The 21,635-nt window shown below is 42.6% G+C and overlaps 1 protein-coding gene across 1 annotated transcript in view; it reads right to left on the bottom strand.

Annotated features, from left to right (window-relative positions):
* The window catches only part of HEPACAM2 (HEPACAM family member 2), a 107,665-nt gene extending 95,109 nt beyond the window's left edge, over nucleotides 1-12,556 (bottom strand). The window contains exon 1 of the mRNA XM_073582035.1: nucleotides 12,294-12,556. Within this exon, the coding sequence (XP_073438136.1) occupies nucleotides 12,294-12,354 (61 nt within the window). The 5' untranslated portion in view covers nucleotides 12,355-12,556. The remainder of the gene's footprint in view (nucleotides 1-12,293) is intronic.
* Nucleotides 12,557-21,635: the final 9,079 nt, after the last annotated feature.

Here is a 21,635-nt window from a genome sequence, read left to right as displayed (position 1 = left end):
ATAATTACCGTACATAAAATCCAAAATAAAAATTCTACAATTTATATTACGTTTCTGAGAACTTTCAGATACTTCCATGCCGTTCTCTTCAGCTTGATTCAATTTATGTTTTATTTTATTTTAGTACATTGAGCACATTCGCTGTTGTCCACATACTAAAACCTAAAGAAAACTGTACTGTTGAGTATCACCCAAGGGAATACAAAACAATTATGTACAATTTAAAAAAAAATAAACAACATTAAGAAGGTTTACAGATCACCTTGATTTAAAAGAAACCGCTGCAAAAAGCCTTGTTTGCGACGGAAGTCCTTTCAGTAGTGACCATGTAATACTTCATTTCACCAGTGGGGGTGCTGAACAGAAATTGGACTTTTGCTAGTATCAGGTCCCTCCAGATCCACTGTTTCTTCAGGGGTCCTTCCAATAAGTGATTGTGAATAACTCATTTAAATATGACGGAAGTGGTAACAAACTTCGAGTTTTTCAAAAACTTTCTAGGAGAAAAGCAACATATCACTTAACCGGTGGCGATATGAAGATTGAGTCATTAGGACAACATGTTCCTAATTAGTGCTTTCTAGCCTGCACTAATTAGGAACACAAGTATGTCCACAGAATATAACATCACCCTTGCTGCTCATCTGCTGTTTTACTCAGAAACAGTTTGGGAGATTGATGACATAAACATGGATCCTGAAAGACAAAAATAACCTAATTATTGCAAAGGCTTTAAGGGCTGTCTTTCAAAATATCACCATTGATCTATTGACAAGACCTTTCTGCCAGTGTTCTAATAAGGGTATGGCAGGAGGACATGAATAAAGCTCCTACGATACTGCTCCTATGTGCAGGAATATACTGTAAGTACTATAATACTGCCCCCTATGTACAAGAATATAACTACTATAATACTGCTCCTATGTACAAGAATATAACTACTATAATACTGCTCCTATGTACAAGAATATAACTACTATAATACTGCCCCCTATGTACAAGAATATAACTACTATAATGCTGCCCCTATGTGCAAGAATATAACTACTATACTACTGCCCCTATATACAAGAATATAATTACTATAATACTGCCCCTATGTACAAGAATATAACTACTATAATGCTGCCCCTATGTGCAAGAATATAACTACTATACTATTGCCCCTATATACAAGAATATAATTACTATAATACTGCCCCCTATGTACAAGAATATAACTACTAGAATACTGCCCCTATATACAAGAATATAACTACTATAATACTGCCCCCTATGTACAAGAATATAAGTACTATAATACTGCTCCTATGTACAAGAATATAACTACTATAATACTGCTTCTATGTACAAGAATATAACTACTATAATACTGCCCCCTATGTGCAAGAATATAACCACTATAATACCGCCCCTATATACAAGAATATAACTACTATAATACTGATCCTATGTACAAGAATATAACTACAATAATACTGCCCCCTATGTACAAGAAAATAACTACTATAATACTGCTCCCTATGTACAAGAATATAACTACAATAATACTGCTCCTGTGTACAAGAATATAACTACTATAATACTGCCCCCTATGTACAAGAATATAACTACTATCATACTGCTCCTATGTACAAGAATATAACTACTACAATACTGCTCCTATGTACAAGAATATAACTACTATAATACTGCCCCTATGTACAAGAATATAACTACTATAATACTGCCCCTATGTACAAGAATATAACTACTATAATACTGATCCTATGTACAAGAATATAACTACTATAATACTTTCCCCTATGTACAAGAATATAACTACTATAATACTGCCTCCTATGTACAAGAATATAACTACAATAATACTGCCCCCTATGTACAAGAAAATAACTACTATAATACTGCTCCCTATGTACAAGAATATAACTACAATAATACTGCTCCTCTGTACAAGAATATAACTACTATAATTCTGCCCCTATGTACAAGAATATAACTACTATAATACTGCCCCCTATGTACAAGAATATAACTACTACAATTCTGCCCCTATGTACAAGAATATAACTACTATAATACTGCCCATATGTACAAGAATAAAACTACTATAATACTGCCCCTATGTACAAGAATATAACTACTATAATACTGCCCCTATGTACAAGAATATAACTACTATAATACTGCCTCCTATGTACAAGAATATAACTACTATAATACTGCCCCTATGTACAAGAATATAACTACTATAATACTGCTCCTGTGTACAAGAATATAACTACTATAATACTGCTCCTATGTACAAGAATATAACTACTATAATACTGCTCCTATGTACAAGAATAAAACTACTATAATACTGCCCCTATGTACAAGAATATAAACTACTATAATACTGCCCCTATGTACAAGAATATTACTATAATACTGTCCCCTATGTACAAGAATATAGCTACTATAATACTGCCCCCTATGTACAAGAATATGAGAACTATAATACTGCCCCCTATGTACAAGAATATAACTACTATAATACTGCTCCTATGTACAAGAATAAAACTACTATAATACTGCCCCTATGTACAAGAATATAACTAATATAATACTGCCCCTATGTACAAGAATATTACTATAATACTGTCTCCTATGTACAAGAATATGAGAACTATAATACTGCCCCCTATGTACAAGAATATAACTACTATAATACTGCCCCTATGTACAAGAATATAACTACTATAATACTGCTCCCTATGTACAAGAATATAACTACTATAATACTGCCCCTATATACAAGAATATAACTACTATAATACTGCCCCTATGTACAAGAATATAACTACTATAATACTGCCCCTATATACAAGAATATAACTACTATAATACTGCCCCCTATGTACAAGAATATAACTACTATAATACTGCTCCTATATACAAGAATATAACTACTATAATACTGCCCCTATGTACAAGAATATAACTACTATAATACTGCTCCTATGTACAAGAATAAAACTACTATAATACTGCCCCTATGTACAAGAATATAAACTACTATAATACTGCCCCCTATATACAAGAATATAACTACTATAATACTACCGCTATGTACAAGAATATAACTACTATAATACTGCCCCTATGTACAAGAATATAACTACTATAATACTGCTCCTATGTACAAGAATATAACTACTATAATACTGTTCCTATGCACAAGAATAAAACTACTATAATACTGCCCCTATGTACAAGAATATAACTACTATAATACTGCCCCTATGTACAAGAATATAACTACTATAATACTGTTCCTATGCACAAGAATAAAACTACTATAATACTGCCCCTATGTACAAGAATATAAACTACTATAATACTGCCCCCTATATACAAGAATATAACTACTATAATACTGCCTCTATGTACAAGAATATAACTACTATAATACTGCCCCTATGTACAAGGATATAACTACTATAATACTGCCCCTATGTTCAAGAATATAACTACTATAATACTGCCCCTATGTACAAGAATATAACTACTATAATACTGCCCCTATGTACAAGAATATTACTATAATACTGTCCCCTATGTACAAGAATATGAGAACTATAATACTGCCCCCTATGTACAAGAATATAACTACTATAATACTGCCCCTATGTACAAGAATATAACTACTATAATACTGCTCCCTATGTACAAGAATATAACTACTATAATACTGCCCCTATGTACAAGGATATAACTACTATAATACTGCCCCTATGTTCAAGAATATAACTACTATAATACTGCCCCTATGTACAAGAATATAACTACTATAATACTGCCCCTATGTACAAGAATATTACTATAATACTGCCCCCTATGTACAAGAATATGAGAACTATAATACTGCCCCCTATGTACAAGAATATAACTACTATAATACTGCCCCTATGTACAAGAATATAACTACTATAATACTGCTCCCTATGTACAGGAATATAACTACTATAATACTGCCCCTATGTACAAGAATATAACTACTATAATACTGCCCCTATATACAAGAATATAACTACTATAATACTGCCCCCTATGTACAAGAATATAACTACTATAATACTGCTCCTATATACAAGAATATAACTACTATAATACTGCCCCTATGTACAAGAAAATAACTACTATAATACTGCCCCTATGTACAAGAATATAACTACTATAATACTGCCCCTATGTACAAGAAAATAACTACTATAATACTGCCCCTATGTACAAGAATATAACTACTATAATACTGCCCCTATGTACAAGATTTTGCTGCCAATCTCCATGCGAACTAGCCAGTCACATCCTTTTTGAAGAAATTAGAAAGAAATGAAGATACCACTCCCAATGATTCCTCCGCTTTATGTAGTATTTTAAGATCAATTCTGGTTCATCCTGGGATTCACCTAGACCCGTGTTGCATCCTATCCAGGAGCAGAGATATCAGCAGCAGAGGTTAGTAATGAGCAGCATGGTTTGTTATTTTTATTATTCTAGACTGGTTTCATTGCAGATTTTTGCTTTGCCTCTGAAGTCAGTAGGGATGCTTTAAAATAATACTGCAATTTCTTGGCAACACATATTGACATGCTGCTGATTAAAAAAAATCCTCACAGCAGATCAATTTCCAGCAAGGAAATTACCCGCACGGTGTGACTGAGAATTAACTTTGCAGGTACTGCGTCTCCAAGGATCCGAATAAAAAATCTTCAACATCTCTCTAACGTCTGCCATGTGAATATTCTGTAACGTCATGCCAGTGGAAGGCTGTGTGCCCACGTTGCGTTTTTTTAAGCATTTGCGCCTCAGTGGAAAGGCTTAAAAAGCGCTAACAAAACGCATCCCATGCAATCCTATGGGAATCTGCAGTTGCTGTGCCAATGCTGCGGATTTTTCCGCAGTGGAATCGCATAGCGGAAAAATCCGCAGCATGTCCATTAATTATGCGGAATCGGGGCGATTCCGCTGCCATGAGATTGCATTGAAACGCTCACTTTACGCATGTGACTATGCCCACCATGCGTAATGTGCGCTCCATGTGTGGATGGTACCCAGGGTCTGGAGGCTAGGAAACTGTCCTCAATGCCCTGGGTACCATTTTCCTGCAAAAAATAGAATTAAAATAAAAAATAGGGATATACTTACCCTGTCGGCTCCCGGAGTCCTCAGTGGCGCTGCCGGCAAGTTTCGCTCCCAGGTGTGCTTTGCGAGAATGACCTCTGATGACATAGCGGTAACAGTGGTTGGTCTCCTATACCGTCCACTGCCCCTTGTCCATATACTGTGGCTATTAAAGGCACGGGCCACAGACCGGTACGAGCCCATCGTGGCTCCTTAACCGTCTTAACTGATGTAGTGAGGTCACAAAGGTCAGGACAACTATTCTTTGTCCACGTCAGGGTGCAAGTGTCAGCCCTATGTGGTCTCTCTTAGGCAGCGCGTGTGAGGTACTCACGGTCAGGTCGTGTACAGCACCTGGTACTCTCTGGCTCTCACTGGACACATACCGCACGTCCCGCTATCAACGGTCCCCGCTGTTGGCGGCGGGCGATGCTGGTCTGCCTGGTGCTGGTACTCCCGGTCAGAGCACTCCTCTTTTGGTCTACTGCGACACTCTGCTCGGCTCCGTTCTGAGTGCAGGGCTCTGCACGGCTCTGCTCCGTACGGCCCTCACTGCTGGCACGGCTCTTTCTGCTGGCACGGCTCTGCTGGCACGGCTCTGTTCTGGACGACACTCTCTGCTGACACAGCTCTGCTCTACTGACGATGGGGGCTCCTTCCATCCAGCCTTCACCAAGTCAGTCCTCAGGTGGGGGATGCAGAGCATGCTGCTCACCACTCTGCGCGCTGCTCTCTGCGCTGTTCCTTGCCGGCGCCAAACTGCAGTCCTTCGCGTGCTTTTTCCTTTTATCCCCCTGCTGCTGCACGCCATTTTCTGGCTCTCCCCGCCCCCTCCTGTCAGCAGGAAGCTCCGTCTCCCTAGGGCTTCCCCCAGGCTTCAGGGGATGGTCCGCTCCCCTCAGGCTTCCCCCCGGGAACAGAGGATGCAGCCCTTTCAGTTCCGGACTCGGTATGCAGGTACACACGGTCCGGTCTATCTCCTTACACCACTATAACGTCTCACTTTTTAGTTTGTTTCCTCCTTTTAGGCTCCACGTTTTATTTTGGCTAAAAAAATAAATAAATAAAAAAAGGCCTATAAAAACTAAAGCAAAAGTGCACAATATGAAAAATTACTTTTCTTGTTACCGGGAAGAAGAAGCAAAAAGTAGAATCCATTTTGCCCTTTGAGAGGTCGAAACAGTAAATGTCAACATGGATTATATATAGTATACAAAACTACACACAAAAAAATAGGACATAGAGGTGAAGCTCAGAAACTTCGTATTTAGACCTGACTTACTTCTCGGAAGAGAAGAACCGAAGAAAAAAAAAAAAAAAAGAAATGCAGGGTCCTGGTCTACATAGGTAGTCCGTGACCACTGGAACCTCCTTCTTTGCCTCTTCTGATTAATCGGCCCGATGCAACGTCATCATTGTGGTGCAACTCAAGCACAACATTGAGCTAGGTCTACTAATCAGAAGACACACGATGAAATAGGAGGAGATTCGGAGGTCTCGGGTCTGGCGGCCATGGACTCCCAATGTGTAACGGGGTCCTGAAAATCTATTTTGCTCAACTCTACTTCTGAGCCTCCTCCTCAAGCCAACTTTACAGTTGCTGATGTATAAGGCATCCAAGACTCTAGAGAGACTTGTTGACAACCTCCACGGGAGCCGCCCTGGTTTTATCTTAGTTGTCACCCAGCTTTCTAAGAAACAAATATAACTTCAAGGACTCTCCCTTTATTCCCAACTTTTTTTTTTAATTCTAAGACGCCTTAGGCTCAGGCTAGCGCTGTGCATGGCAGCAATTCTTAGGCAAGTTGCATAACTCTCATTAAAGTTACTGGGGTATAAGTTGCATACTGTATATCTTTCAACCAGAAGTCCAACAAGGTATGAATTTTTTGTGACAGGCGCTTTGTAGCCACGGAAGATAGCAACGCTACATGGCCCCATTAATAATCAGATGTCCTGTCGCAATTCAACGCCACAATTCTCATGTCCAGCGGACCTCCAAAACGTTGTTTAGAAAAGCTGTGCCCCTCTAAACAATTGACAGGGTGTCCACAGTCTTTAAGGGGTTGTCCAAGTCTTAGATGTTGATAATCTACTCTTACAGCTCATCCGGCACCCCACCGATCAGCTATTTGCAGCTCCCTCCAAGGCTGAAAGGACCCACAGCCGAAATAGCATAGCTCCATATTGTAGTGACCATTTTGGGTACTGCAACTTAGCTACTGTTGAAGTGAATGGGAACTGAGCTGCAGTACCTAAGAACAGACACTATGCTGTGTAGAGAGCGGTGCAGTACCCCGTACATTCGGCTGCCACAGGAGCTGGAACCTGTTGATCAGTGTCAAACCCTCACCAATCTGATATTGATGACCTATCACAAGGATAAGTCCTGGATAACCCCTTTAAAAGTAGGTAATCAATTTGTTTTTGTGTCTGAAATCCCCCTTTAAATGAAGCCCATCCTATTATGGAGAACTCGTAAATCTAGTAGTAGGAGCCCAAGCAGTCATTACATGGGGTGTGGCTCCTCAGTACGCCATGCAATAGACCTGGGACATCTCCCGTACACAGACACATTGAGTAATATTTACAGAGATGAAAATGTCATTTTGTTGCCATTACAGTTAATGAGGTAATACGGCAATGACAAATAACGAACCGAATGGGATTATAATGTAACCTCTCCTGTAGGATACCGATAAAAGATGAGCACCACATCTACTTAAAGACGATCCTTGGGCTCTCAAGACGTGTCTGGAATTCCCTTTATAATAAAAGCTCTGGATCCTCTTTTCTTAGTACTCTGCATTGTACGGTTCCTCCATTACTCCTCCTGGAAATGTTTGATTATATTTTTTAGTGGGTGCTCTCGGATACTACAGATCAGCTCCATTATTTAATTAGGTGCATAGCTGCCGTATTCAGCTGCCATTAAACATTGTGATGGAGCGTAGAATTCCTGTTCTGGTCACTGCTTGAGCTGCCAGCTGATTGTGGAGGAGATAAAGTTTTGGAAATCATTTTGTATCCAAATCCGGCTTTAAATTTCTCCACAACAGTATCACGGACCTGCCTGTTGTGTTCCTTGGTCTTCATGATGCTCTCTGTGCTTCAAACAGAACCCTGAGACTATCACAGAGCAGGTGCATTTATACGGAGACCTGATTACACACAGGTGGATTATATTTATCATCATTAGTCATTTAGGACAACATTGGATCATTCACAGATCCACAAAGAACTTCTGGAGTGAGTGTGCTGCACTGAAAGTAAAGGGGCCGAATAATATTGCACGCCCCACTTTTCAGTTTTTGACTTTCTACAAAAATTTAAAATAACCAATAAATTTTGTTCAACTTCACAATTGTGTCCCACTTGTTGCTGATTTTTCACCAAAAATTTACATTTGATATCTTTATGTTTGAAGCATGATATGTGGGAAAAGGATGAAGAGTTCCAGGGGGCCGAATACTTTTACAAAGCACTGTACATGCAGCTGAATGCTCCGGTCCCGAGTGCCGGCGGCGCCGGGTATTGAGGTGCGAGACTCGTCCGAGTTTCTCACATGTGAGTATGAGCCCTTAGAGTGTAATCTTTATCTCATGGTAACAGTATAGTATGTGGGGAGAGATGCTGTGGAAGGTCCTCTACGGTACCCAGTGAACGATACCCTGTAGTCAGGCAGGCTTTAGCTGATTTGTTGTATGAGGGTTTGTAATAGATTATTAATGTCTCTTTTTTTCTGGACCAACCACTTTGTGGAATGCACAAACAAACATGTAAGATGTGAGTTTTAATCGTTCCAGTCGGGTAAGACCAAAACACAGCAGCTCGTGTTGACAGTCAACACAGACCGGAGGTCTAGATGAAAGAAAATCCTTCTGTGTTCTGCCGTGAACGCGGAGACCGAGTACAAGCCACAAACACAGAAATGGGAAATAAGCTAAAGGCCAACTCCGCTCAGAAGCTGAAAATCATTTAGAACAACCCTAATGTTCCAGTGCCCCCCATATCACACCCACAGAGGTCCATGAAGGTGTATGAGTAATTGGGGCTTTGGGCATCGACTACTGACCACACACGAAGTAATGTCATGGAATTTCCATTTGGTACAATTTAAGTTTAGTTTTTGATAATGTACAAAAATAATTCACCAGTGAATAAAAATGAATATACAATATATATATATATATATATATATATATATATATATATATATATAATCATTTCTTAATGAGCTATAAGTCTGAGTGCAGACATACTTTTTGGCCCTGCGGATTTTTCCGCGCAGAATGGAAGAAATCTGCATTTTTCCTGCGGATTTCTACCATTTTTCCTGCGGTTTTTGTGCGGTTTTCCACTGCGGATTTGGAGACAGGGGAGATGGAAAACCGCACAAAATTAGTAACATGCTGCGGATTTTGTACAGCAGGAAGACCGCGCTGAAAAATCAGCAGCGTCTGCACAGCGTTTTTTTTTTTTCATTGATTTTAAGTCTACTGTACATCACAATGTGGATATGCAACGTTTCTGCGCGGTAAAATCCGCTGCAAATCTGCATCGTGTGCACACAGCCTAACTCAGCCCTATATGGATACCTGCCCATTTTTGATCCGAGTCACGGATCAAATTTGCCGATGCATTCTAAAAAAATGGATAGATCATGGCTGCCATCAGGGTGTAATCCGTTCTGTCCATTCTTAGTGTTAAAGCTTGGAATCTTATTTTTTGGGGGATGGGATGGAATATGATAAAAATGGATTCTACCCTGATGGTAAAAATGGGCAAAGTAACCAATAATGGATGAAATTCGGAACGCTGATGAAAAACGGTCCCGCTTCTCGTTTGCAGTAAATTGATTGACCCAAATCATGGTTTACCCAGTTTAAAAAAAAAAAAAAAAAGTAAAGAGAAAATAAAAGTGTAACATAAGGGAAGACTTGTAGCCGCTTCATTATTGAAGACCGTCTTTAATAATATATAGGGGATTACTAAACAATAGGAGCATTTGTAACTGGGCGCTCATTGTTAGATGGTGACAGATGTGGTCATTACAGAGGCGGCTCTGGCTAGATCGTTCCTTGTTTAATCCATGTATTGTAGACTGTTGTGTCCACTCAAATTGTTGAGTGCTGTTCTCCTGATGACTTACATCACAGCCCCCCGGAGTGACGTCCCATCATCACGCCGCTCTCCCCCCAGCCCTTGTCCTAGGTTCGTCAGATGTTAGACTGCGCCGGGCCACATCCGATGATGGTGATTATTAAAGACCAAAATATGGCATCCATGCAGAAGCCTTTATACATCCAATCTGACCTTTAGAACGAATACAGAACCACTATAAAACACGATAAGGAGAAATACAACCAAAAACATGACACCCTAAAGAACATGGCGTGGGCATAGACCCCGATTCTGGTCAAAGACAGACCCTCATCAGAACTATAGGTGATAATCAGTAACGCACTGATATTCTAATACAAAGCGTACACACAATTATCAAGGACAATAATGAAAACATCCATACAAATAGAAGAAACGCACAACACAATGTAAGCTTCACTGCACCCAGGAAGACACACAGTAAAAAGGAGAATATATATATATATAATGTGTGTATTTTATCTTGTAAAAATAAAATTAGAGATGAGTGAAACAAGTGGGCTTTTTTCACACAGATACATGCAATTTACTAATTCCTCTGAGCATATGTGCTGGGGCAAGGTGTTATATGAGCATGCTCAGGTGCTAACAAAGTGTGTCCTCGTGCTCGAAAAACATGTTTGAGTCTCCTTGGCTGCATGTCTCATGCCGAAGACCCTCGGTTAGCCCCCGAGCATGCTCAGATAACGCTTTATCCCAGCACCTTCGCTCATCATTGTTCCTCATTTGAAGCGTTTCTCAAGCAAGCAGATGTATCTGTGTGAAAAAAAATCCACTTTATTTCCCTTTTTTCTATTGATGAGCTGCTTCCATTGTATTTTGTTTGGCATTTGGAGGCTTTTTTGGCTTGTTGCTTGCAGATGGTATTGCTCCCACAACATTATGAATATATTATGTATACATACACACACAGAGGCGGACATATCATTGGTGCAACCTGTGCAGACACACAGGGGCCCGAGAGGGTGGGGGGCCACGGCGACCTCCAAAGCAAGTGAAATTGGGCATTATGAGAGTCTATTGGACAGCAAGGGCCCATATACTGTTCTTCAGCGGGGGCCCTGCTGTCTGTATAGATATTAATGATTCATTATATCCTGCAATTATGTATCGCATATTTAATTATATATAATATTTTAGATATTGTTGTATTATATTTTTTTTTTTATTAAAGAAATATATATGAATTATACTGTAGAGCCTCAGGTTGGAGACCATTGCTCTTTGACTATTGCACAACTACAACTCCCACCATGTCAGGACAGTGAACAGCGGAACAAGCATGCTGGGAGTTGTAGTATTGCATCAGCCGGTGAGCAACAGGTTGGAGGCTACGTACTAGAATTAATATATTTATTTATTGTAAAATACATTATATAACCATATCTAAAATATTAGATATAATTAAATATGCTAAATATAATTGCATAATATAAGAAATAATTATTATTCATATATACATATCAATATCTATGCATTATATATATATATATATATATATATATATACACAGACACAAGCAATGCATAATATATATATATATACACACGTGCAATTATCCTAAAGATATCTTCTGGAATACTCCAATGATGATATTTCTGATATTAGAACAGAAAGTGATTAAATAATTGCAGCATATACAGTAGATCTATTATATAGTTGATGCATCAAAAATGATGGAAATCATATGGAAGAAGTTATTGAATATTCCAATTTAATAAAATGTTAATAAATGTAATTTCTTGAATATTTGCACTTTTGCCTATGACCTTAGGGACACCTTTGTATAAAATATTAAACCTATTCATAACAAGCGCAAATTGTTAATGCAATTGTAGAACCACAAATCCCAGCATGCCATAAACCCTACAAGCCAGGAGGATTGCTGTAACTTGTAGTCCCCCCCCACCAGGGTAGTACTGGTGCATGCCTTCCCTGCCAGCAGCCCCATCCATCCCTCTCACCTAGGATGATGATGATGATGCTGCTCTTCAGCGAGGAGTTTGGGCGAGAGAGCAGCTCCATGGAAGCATCCTGTCCCCGACACCTGCCGCCTGGCTCCCGGTCACCGACTCCTGCACAGCAGCAGCTGCGGCTTCTGGATTTGTCAGTCAAATCTGCTGCCTCTCTATTTGCATTTGAGCCTGGGAGAAGGAGGAACACCTGCTGCGGTGACAGCTCCGCACCCTCCGCCCGGCGGCTCAGCAGCTCTGTGCCTAATGGAGGGTCCTGGTAGGAACCAGCCCACAGCGGCCATGTGCTGCTGAGACCGAGCCCTGCAGGGGTGGACTCAGTGATTCCACAGCAGAAAGTCACAATCCGAATCACAAATGGTTGTGTACACTGAAAGTAAAGAAGGCAAATGGGCTTTATATAGGGGGACGTCAGCGCGTAGACCGAGGGCGCTAATGTACGACCGGGGGGTACAACCGATCCCAACAACACAGAAAATGACGAAGGTAAATGCGCTTTACATAGGGGGACATCAACGCGTAGACCGAGGGCGCTAACGTACGACCGGGGGGTACACCCGATCCCAACACTGAAAATAAAGAAGGCAAATGGGCTTTATATAGGGGGACGTCAGCGCGTAGACCGAGGGCGCTAACGTACGACTGTGGGGTACACCCGATCCCAACAACACAGAAAATGACGAAGGTAAATGCGCTTTACATAGGGGGACATCAACGCGTAGACCGAGGGCGCTAACGTACGACCGGGGGGTACACCCGATCCCAACACTGAAAATAAAGAAGGCAAATGGGCTTTATATAGGGGGACGTCAGCGCGTAGACCGAGGGCGCTAACGTACGACCGGGGGGTACACCCGATCCCAACACTGAAAATAAAGAAGGCAAATGGGCTTTATATAGGGGGACGTCAGCGCGTAGACCGAGGGCGCTAACGTACGATCGGGGGGTACACCCGATCCCAACAACACAGAAAATGACGAAGGTAAATGCGCTTTACATAGGGGGACATCAACGCGTAGACCGAGGGCGCTAACGTACGACTGTGGGGTACACCCGATCCCAACAACACTGAAAATGACGAAGGTAAATGCGCTTTACATAGGGGGACATCAACGCGTAGACCGAGGGCGCTAACGTACGATCGGGGGGTACACCCGATCCCAACAACACAGAAAATGACGAAGGTAAATGCGCTTTACATAGGGGGACATCAACGCGTAGACCGAGGGCGCTAACGTACGACCGGGGGGTACACCCGATCCCAACACTGAAAATAAAGAAGGCAAATGGGCTTTATATAGGGGGACGTCAGCGCGTAGACCGAGGGCGCTAACGTACGATCGGGGGGTACACCCGATCCCAACAACACAGAAAATGACGAAGGTAAATGCGCTTTACATAGGGGGACATCAACGCGTAGACCGAGGGCGCTAACGTACGACTGTGGGGTACACCCGATCCCAACAACACTGAAAATGACGAAGGTAAATGCGCTTTATATAGGGGGACATCAACGCGTAGACCGAGGGCGCTAACGTACGACCGGGGGGTACACCCGATCCCAACACTGAAAATAAAGAAGGCAAATGGGCTTTATATAGGGGGACGTCAGCGCGTAGACCGAGGGCGCTAACGTACGATCGGGGGGTACACCCGATCCCAACAACACAGAAAATGACGAAGGTAAATGCGCTTTACATAGGGGGACATCAACGCGTAGACCGAGGGCGCTAACGTACGACTGTGGGGTACACCCGATCCCAACAACACTGAAAATGACGAAGGTAAATGCGCTTTACATAGGGGGACATCAACGCGTAGACCGAGGGCGCTAACGTACGACCGGGGGGTACACCCGATCCCAACACTGAAAATAAAGAAGGCAAATGGGCTTTATATAGGGGGACGTCAGCGCGTAGACCGAGGGCGCTAACGTACGATCGGGGGGTACACCCGATCCCAACAACACAGAAAATGACGAAGGTAAATGCGCTTTACATAGGGGGACATCAACGCGTAGACCGAGGGCGCTAACGTACGACTGTGGGGTACACCCGATCCCAACAACACTGAAAATGACGAAGGTAAATGCGCTTTATATAGGGGGACATCAACGCGTAGACCGAGGGCGCTAACGTACGACCGGGGGGTACACCCGATCCCAACAACACAGAAAATGACGAAGGTAAATGCGCTTTACATAGGGGGACATCAACGCGTAGACCGAGGGCGCTAACGTACGACTGTGGGGTACACCCGATCCCAACAACACTGAAAATGACGAAGGTAAATGCGCTTTATATAGGGGGACATCAACGCGTAGACCGAGGGCGCTAACGTACGACCGGGGGGTACACCCGATCCCAACACTGAAAATAAAGAAGGCAAATGGGCTTTATATAGGGGGACGTCAGCGCGTAGACCGAGGGCGCTAACGTACGACCGGGGGGTACACCCGATCCCAACACTGAAAATAAAGAAGGCAAATGGGCTTTATATAGGGGGACGTCAGCGCGTAGACCGAGGGCGCTAACGTACGATCGGGGGGTACACCCGATCCCAACACAGAAAATGACGAAGGTAAATGCGCTTTATATAGGGGGACATCAACGCGTAGACCGAGGGCGCTAACGTACGACCGGGGGGTACAACCGATCCCAACACTGAAAATAAAGATGGTAAATGCGCTTTACATAGGGGGACGTCAGCGCGTAGACCGAGGGCGCTAACGTACGACCGGGGGGTACACCCGATCCCAACAACACAGAAAATGACGAAGGTAAATGCGCTTTATATAGGGGGACATCAACGCGTAGACCAAGGGCGCTAACGTACGATCGGGGGGTACACCCGATCCCAACAACACAGAAAATGACGAAGGTAAATGCGCTTTATATAGGGGAACATCAACACGTAAACCGAGGGCGCTAACGTACGATCGGGGGGTACACCTGATCCCAACACTGAAAATAAAGACAGTAAGTGCGCTTTACATAGGGGGACGTCAGCACGTAGACTGAGGGCGCTAAAGTACGACCGGGGGGTACACCCGATCCCAACAACACAGAAAATGACGAAGGTAAATGCGCTTTATATAGGGGGACATCAACGCGTAGACCAAGGGCGCTAACGTACGATCGGGGGGTACACCCGATCCCAACACTGAAAATAAAGATGGTAAATGCGCTTTATATAGGGGGACATCAACGCGTAGACCAAGGGCGCTAACGTACGACCGGGGGGTACAACCGATCCCAACACTGAAAATAAAGATGGTAAATGCGCTTTATATAGGGGGACGTCAGCGCGTAGACCGAGGGCGCTAACGTACGACCGGGGGGTACACCCGATCCCAACAACACAGAAAATGATGAAGGTAAATGCGCTTTATATAGGGGAACATCAACACGTAGACCAAGGGCGCTAACGTACGATCGGGGGGTACACCCGATCCCAACAACACAGAAAATGACGAAGGTAAATGCGCTTTATATAGGGGGACGTCAGCACGTAGACCGAGGGCGCTAACGACGGTACGACTGTGGGGTACACCCGATCCCAACACAGAAAATGACGAAGGTAAATGCGCTTTATATAGGGGGACGTCAGCGCGTAGACCGAGGGCGCTAACATACGACTGTGGGGTACACCCGATCCCAACACAGAAAATGACGAAGGTAAATGCGCTTTATATAGGGGGACATCAACGCGTAGACCGAGGGCGCTAACGTACGACCGGGGGGTACACCCGATCCCAACACTGAAAATAAAGATGGTAAATGCGCTTTACATAGGGGGACATCAACGCGTAGACCGAGGGCGCTAACGTACGACTGTGGGGTACACCCGATCCCAACACAGAAAATGACGAAGGTAAATGCGCTTTATATAGGGGGACATCAACGCGTAGACCGAGGGCGCTAACGTACGACCGGGGGGTACACCCGATCCCAACACTGAAAATAAAGATGGTAAATGCGCTTTACATAAGGGGACATCAACGCGTAGACCGAGGGCGCTAACGTACGACTGTGGGGTACACCCGATCCCAACACAGAAAATGACGAAGGTAAATGCGCTTTACATAGGGGGACATCAACGCGTAGACCGAGGGCGCTAACGTACGACCAGGGGGTACACCCGATCCCAACAACACTGAAAATAACGAAGGTAAATGCGCTTTACATAGGGGAACATCAACACGTAAACCGAGGGCGCTAACGTACGACCGGGGGGTACACCTGATCCCAACACTGAAAATAAAGACAGTAAGTGCGCTTTACATAGGGGGACGTCAGCACGTAGACTGAGGGCGCTAAAGTACGACCGGGGGGTACAACCGATCCCAACACTGAAAATAAAGACGGTAAATGCGCTTTACATAGGGGGACATCAACGCGTAGACCGAGGGCGCTAACGTACGATCGGGGGGTACACCTGATCCCAACAACACAGAAAATAACGAAGGTAAATGCACTTTACATAAGGGGACGTCAACGAGTAGACCGAGGGCGCTAATGTACGACCAGGGGTACATCCGATCCCAACAACACTGAACCTAAAAGTGGTAAATGGGCTTTACATAGGGGGGCGTCAACATGTAGACCAAGGGCACTAACGTACGACTGTGGGGTACACCCGATGCCAACAACACTGAACCTAAAAGAGGTAAATGGTCTTTACATAGGGGGACGTCAACATGTAGACCGAGGGCGCTAACGTACGACCGGGGTACACCCGATCCCAACAACACTGAATATAAAGAAGGTAAATGGGCTTTACATAGGGGGATGTCAACAAGCAGACCGAGGGCGCTAACGTACGACCGGGGGGTACACCCGATCCCATGAACATTGAAAATAAAGAAGGTAAATGCGCTTTACATAGGGGGACGTCAACGCGAAGACCGAGGGCGCTAACGTATGACCGGGGGGTACACCCGATCCCAAGAACACTGAAAATAAAGGTAAATGCGCTTTACATAGGAGGACGTCAACAAGTAAATCAAGGGCGCTAACGTACGACTGGGGGTACATACCCACTCCGCACCCAACAATCATCTGTCACCTTCTGTCTGGCAGAAGTGTAATATAAATGGCCAGTTTAGGAAAACCCATGTTATATACTGTACCCTATAAATAGAGGGGGGTCCTCTGTTCATTGTCTTTGGTTACAAAGAGCGTCTCTTTCTCTGGAGGACCCGTCCTGTCCGGCATTACACAGACAGCACACTGATTTGAATTGTAATAGTGTAATACTTCATGTCACCTCTGGGAGTGCTGTGGAGAAATTACACGTAAAGAAGTTGTCCACTACTTGGAAAACTTCTCCTCATACCCCCTCTTGCTTAGCCCCGATAAAATAATGAAGTTTATACTCGCCTCCCGTGCCGGTGTTGTTCCCACAGTGTCGGCATTCTCTCTCTCTAGGGGCTTCAGTGCGATTATTGTGACACGTGAGCAATCAGCGCTGATGTCACTGTCCTCACCTCCTGTCGAATTGAGCGGGAAAAGGAAGTCAGAGATCGGCTGCAGCCCGGACTACCTCTTCATGTTCAGTTTGTCTGAAGGCGGAGACAGTAACGCCAGCGCCGATTGGACGGCGGGGTCACGTGTCACAACAACCGTATTGGAGCCCCGGGGAGAGCGAGACACAGCGGCACCGGCACGGGAGGTGAGCATAAGCGTTATTAATTCATGGCGGCAAAACATTTTGATCAAGAAAGGGATATCCTACTAGTGAACATCCCCTAAAGAGTAACCGTCGATTTAATAATTTCATAAATCAATAGTGCAAGCGAAATTAATCAACTTTGTAATAGATCTTATAAGAGGAATCTGCTCCTTTCTCTGCCAGAATTGATCAGTTGTCATCAAAATTCTCAATTCTGAGGTAAACGCTGTATTCAGTGAAGACTGACACTCCATTTCTGAGATGGAGACGGCAGCAGCTACGGATAAGGTTCTATATAGACAGGAGGGAGGAGCTTCGCCTGTAGCTCCTCCCTCCTACTTAGAAGTGTATCTGCAGCAATTCCACAATTGTTTTGGGGTTTTTCATTTACCATGTTCACTAAATGCTAAAACTGACCTGCCATTATGATTCTCCAGGTCATTGCGAGTTCGCAGATACCAAACATATCTAGGTTCTTTTTCAGTTAAGTGGTGAAAAAAAATCCAAAGTTTGTAAAAAAAAATAAAAAAATAATAAAATGGCGCAATTTTCCAAAGACTCGTAGCCATTATTCAGGGTCTCCGGCTAGTAAATAACTTATTTTTTGTAGACTGAGCTGATGTTTTTTTTATACCATTTTGGGGTAGATACGATGTTTTGATCGCCCGTTTTTGCATTTTATTGCAAAGTTGCAGCGGCCAAAAACAAACCCTAATTTTGGCTTTTCAGTTGTATTTCTCGTTAGACCGTTTAAATATTGCATTAATTTATTTTATATTTTGGTATATCGGACATTTCTGAATGCGGCGATACCAAATACGTGTGTTTTTTAAAACAAGTTTGTTTTATTTTGAATGGGGCGAAAGTGGGGGGGGGGGGGGGGAGTTTGAACTTTTGTTTTTTAATTTTGTTTTACATTTTTTTTACTTTTTTTTTTTTTTTTTTAACTTTTTACTGACTTCAATAGACTCCTTTGGAGACTTGAAGCAGCGATCGTCCGATCGCTTGTGCTACACAGTGATTGACAGCGGCATTCAACTGGTTAATAGCTGCCGGTGGATCTCGGATCCACCGGCAGCTGAGGCACATGACAGCTGATCAAATCAGATGTCATGTGTAGGGAAGGATGCGGGCTCAGCGCCAGAACCTGCAGAAAATGCAGGGACACGACCTTGGACGTGGTATGTTCTGCTTTCTGTTAAGTAGGTCTTCTAGCCAGTAGGGATAGAGGAGATGCCCTTTAAAAAGAATCTGTCATTTGCCATAAATATGTCATTTTGATTTCCTGGTATAAATGCCGCTGTTCTCCTGAATCTGGAGATGTTTTTCTCTTGTTCCTGCTACTCTCCGTTCCTGAGATATGGCCCTCTCTTCCCAGTATATAATTTTAGTCTTATTATACAAGTGGGTGTGGTCTCATTTCTTTTCTTGATTTCCCTACCCAGTTGGCAAAGAAACCTTGGATTTACATACAGATAAGAGAGGGCCATATCTCCGGAACAGAGAGGTGCAGGAACATAAGAAAAGCTTCAACAAAATCAGGAGAACAGCGGCATTTACTCCAGATAAGCAAATTACATATTTATGATAAATGACAGATTGTCTTTAAGAAATAAGGAGACAATTCATTATCGCATTTACACCTGTTTTTGTCTGTTTTTTTTGCCTATTTTTCATTTGCGCTATTTTTCATCCTTCTTTTAATTTGCACCTTTTATAGCATCTAAAAGTCTATTTTATATGTCTTTTATATGTTGGGGGATTTTTATGCTTGTTGTTGTGGGCAAGGTTTGAGGTTCCCAGATGTTTTCGAGTGCTTCATCAATGGCTCCTCCATCAATGACTCCTGGGATTTTTGTGCACATTTTGCATTATTATAGTGGAACATGAGACCGTTTGAGATGGGAAGTCGCAAAAGGGTTAAAGATAAAAATAAAGAGCCTTTTTGATTTTCTGAAAAATCCATGATCCACGTACACCATTTAGAAAAAATTTGCACCCAAACAAGAACGATCTTCCTGCAACAGCAGAGGCCAGAGATCGCTCCAATCGCTGCTGTTTAACCATTAAAATACTGCTGTCAATCACTGACAGCAGCATTTAAACAGCTAAGGTGCAAGAGAGGGGTCACAACTAGGGGTCTGCTGATGTCCCCCATTCCTGCAATGTTGGTCCTCCTGCAAATCCCTATTTACTGGGATTCATAGGAGAACTGCAATTTAGCAATACAGTATACTGCAATATTGTGTTATTGCAGTATATGGTATTAGCGATCAAGTGACCGCAGGTTTAAGTCCCCTAGCAAATATAAAAGTACACCTTTTTTTAGAAAAGTTTTAATATTTTAAAAAATGTAAAAAAAATATAAAAGTTGAAATCACCCCATTTTCCCATTTAAAAAACGTCCTACATATGCCAAAATGGTATAAATAAAAATAGAATCTCATAAGCGCTCACACAAGGCTTCATTGATTTATGTGTGCAAACTATTTCTGGTCACCATGGCCCCGATTCATTGTTTGCGGGGGTTTTTAAGCCACTTTCCTTTCTTTTTGCCTTGTTGTTTTATTTGACGTTTTTAGAGCCAAATTCAGAAAAAATGGCGCACACCACTCATGAACTTGGCACAAAGTAAAAGAAATGGGCTTTCTTCTTGTCTTGAACTGTTGCGCCAAAAAGACTAGTGTACTCAAAAATACACCTGGGGGAGTGACTGGAGTGGAGTTGCACCAAATTTTTGACTTTTTAAAAAGTTGCAATTAATGAATCAGGCGAAAACATCTGAAATTGTAAAAAAAAAAAAAAAAAACAAAACAGGCGAGTACCTACAGAATAGATCTAAAGGCGAAAATGGAATATTGGGTGTAAACAAAAAAAAAAAAAAAAGGAGCAAAGCACACAAAACTAGACAAAAACCAGGCATCAAAGGTAATGATGAATCAGGGGCTTTATGATTTGTGTCCTGCATTTTTCACCAGTCTTCCCCTTTGGTGACTCCATCTCTCATTCATTATTTGTTGTCTTTAGTGGGTACAGACAGATGCTATAATTTCTCCCATATGCAGCACACACAGATATCAAGAATTCTTGCACTCTTGTATCCATATAGCACAGGTTCAAAAGCAGCAGCAACATGGAGGACATTATACTGCAAAAATAAGTAGTGTAGCTGTGAATCCAGACCTGGATGAGATAAAACACCAGCAACACCGGTCTGTGTGTGTCTGTGTCTTTATCTTTCACTCTGCTGCTTCCTCCTCTTCCCCATAAACATTCGTAGACAGTTGTAATCTGATCCCTCAGTGAAATGGCAGTCCTTGTTTTGACCTAGATGAATATCCGTGAATGATGGCTTCAGTACAGGAAATGGGGCAAAGTGTACTTGAACTAGTGATTTATGCAAAGTTTACTGAAATGACAGTGACCATCAGCTACCAATTTAGCAGGAACTGGGTACAAGGAGGTTCGGTCGGTCAGGTGCCACTATTAACTTTCATACATTTGCATACAGTAATGAAATGAGCTGTTCTCCAGCAGCAGGAAGAGTCAGGGTCCATCAACCATTGATGCTGCTTGGACACTGGGAATGCAAGGATGAGGCAGGTACTGGGGCTCATTCTGTGGGAGAACTCATAAATGACTGGAACTAAAATTGAGGAA

Source organism: Dendrobates tinctorius, unplaced genomic scaffold, assembly GCF_039654945.1.
Source record: "Dendrobates tinctorius isolate UK_male_01 unplaced genomic scaffold, ASM3965494v1 ptg000070l, whole genome shotgun sequence".
In the NCBI taxonomy this organism is placed as follows: Eukaryota; Metazoa; Chordata; class Amphibia; order Anura; family Dendrobatidae; genus Dendrobates; species Dendrobates tinctorius.
The sequence above is the reverse complement of the archived record's forward strand: the minus strand, read 5'-3'. Positions and strand labels throughout refer to the sequence as shown.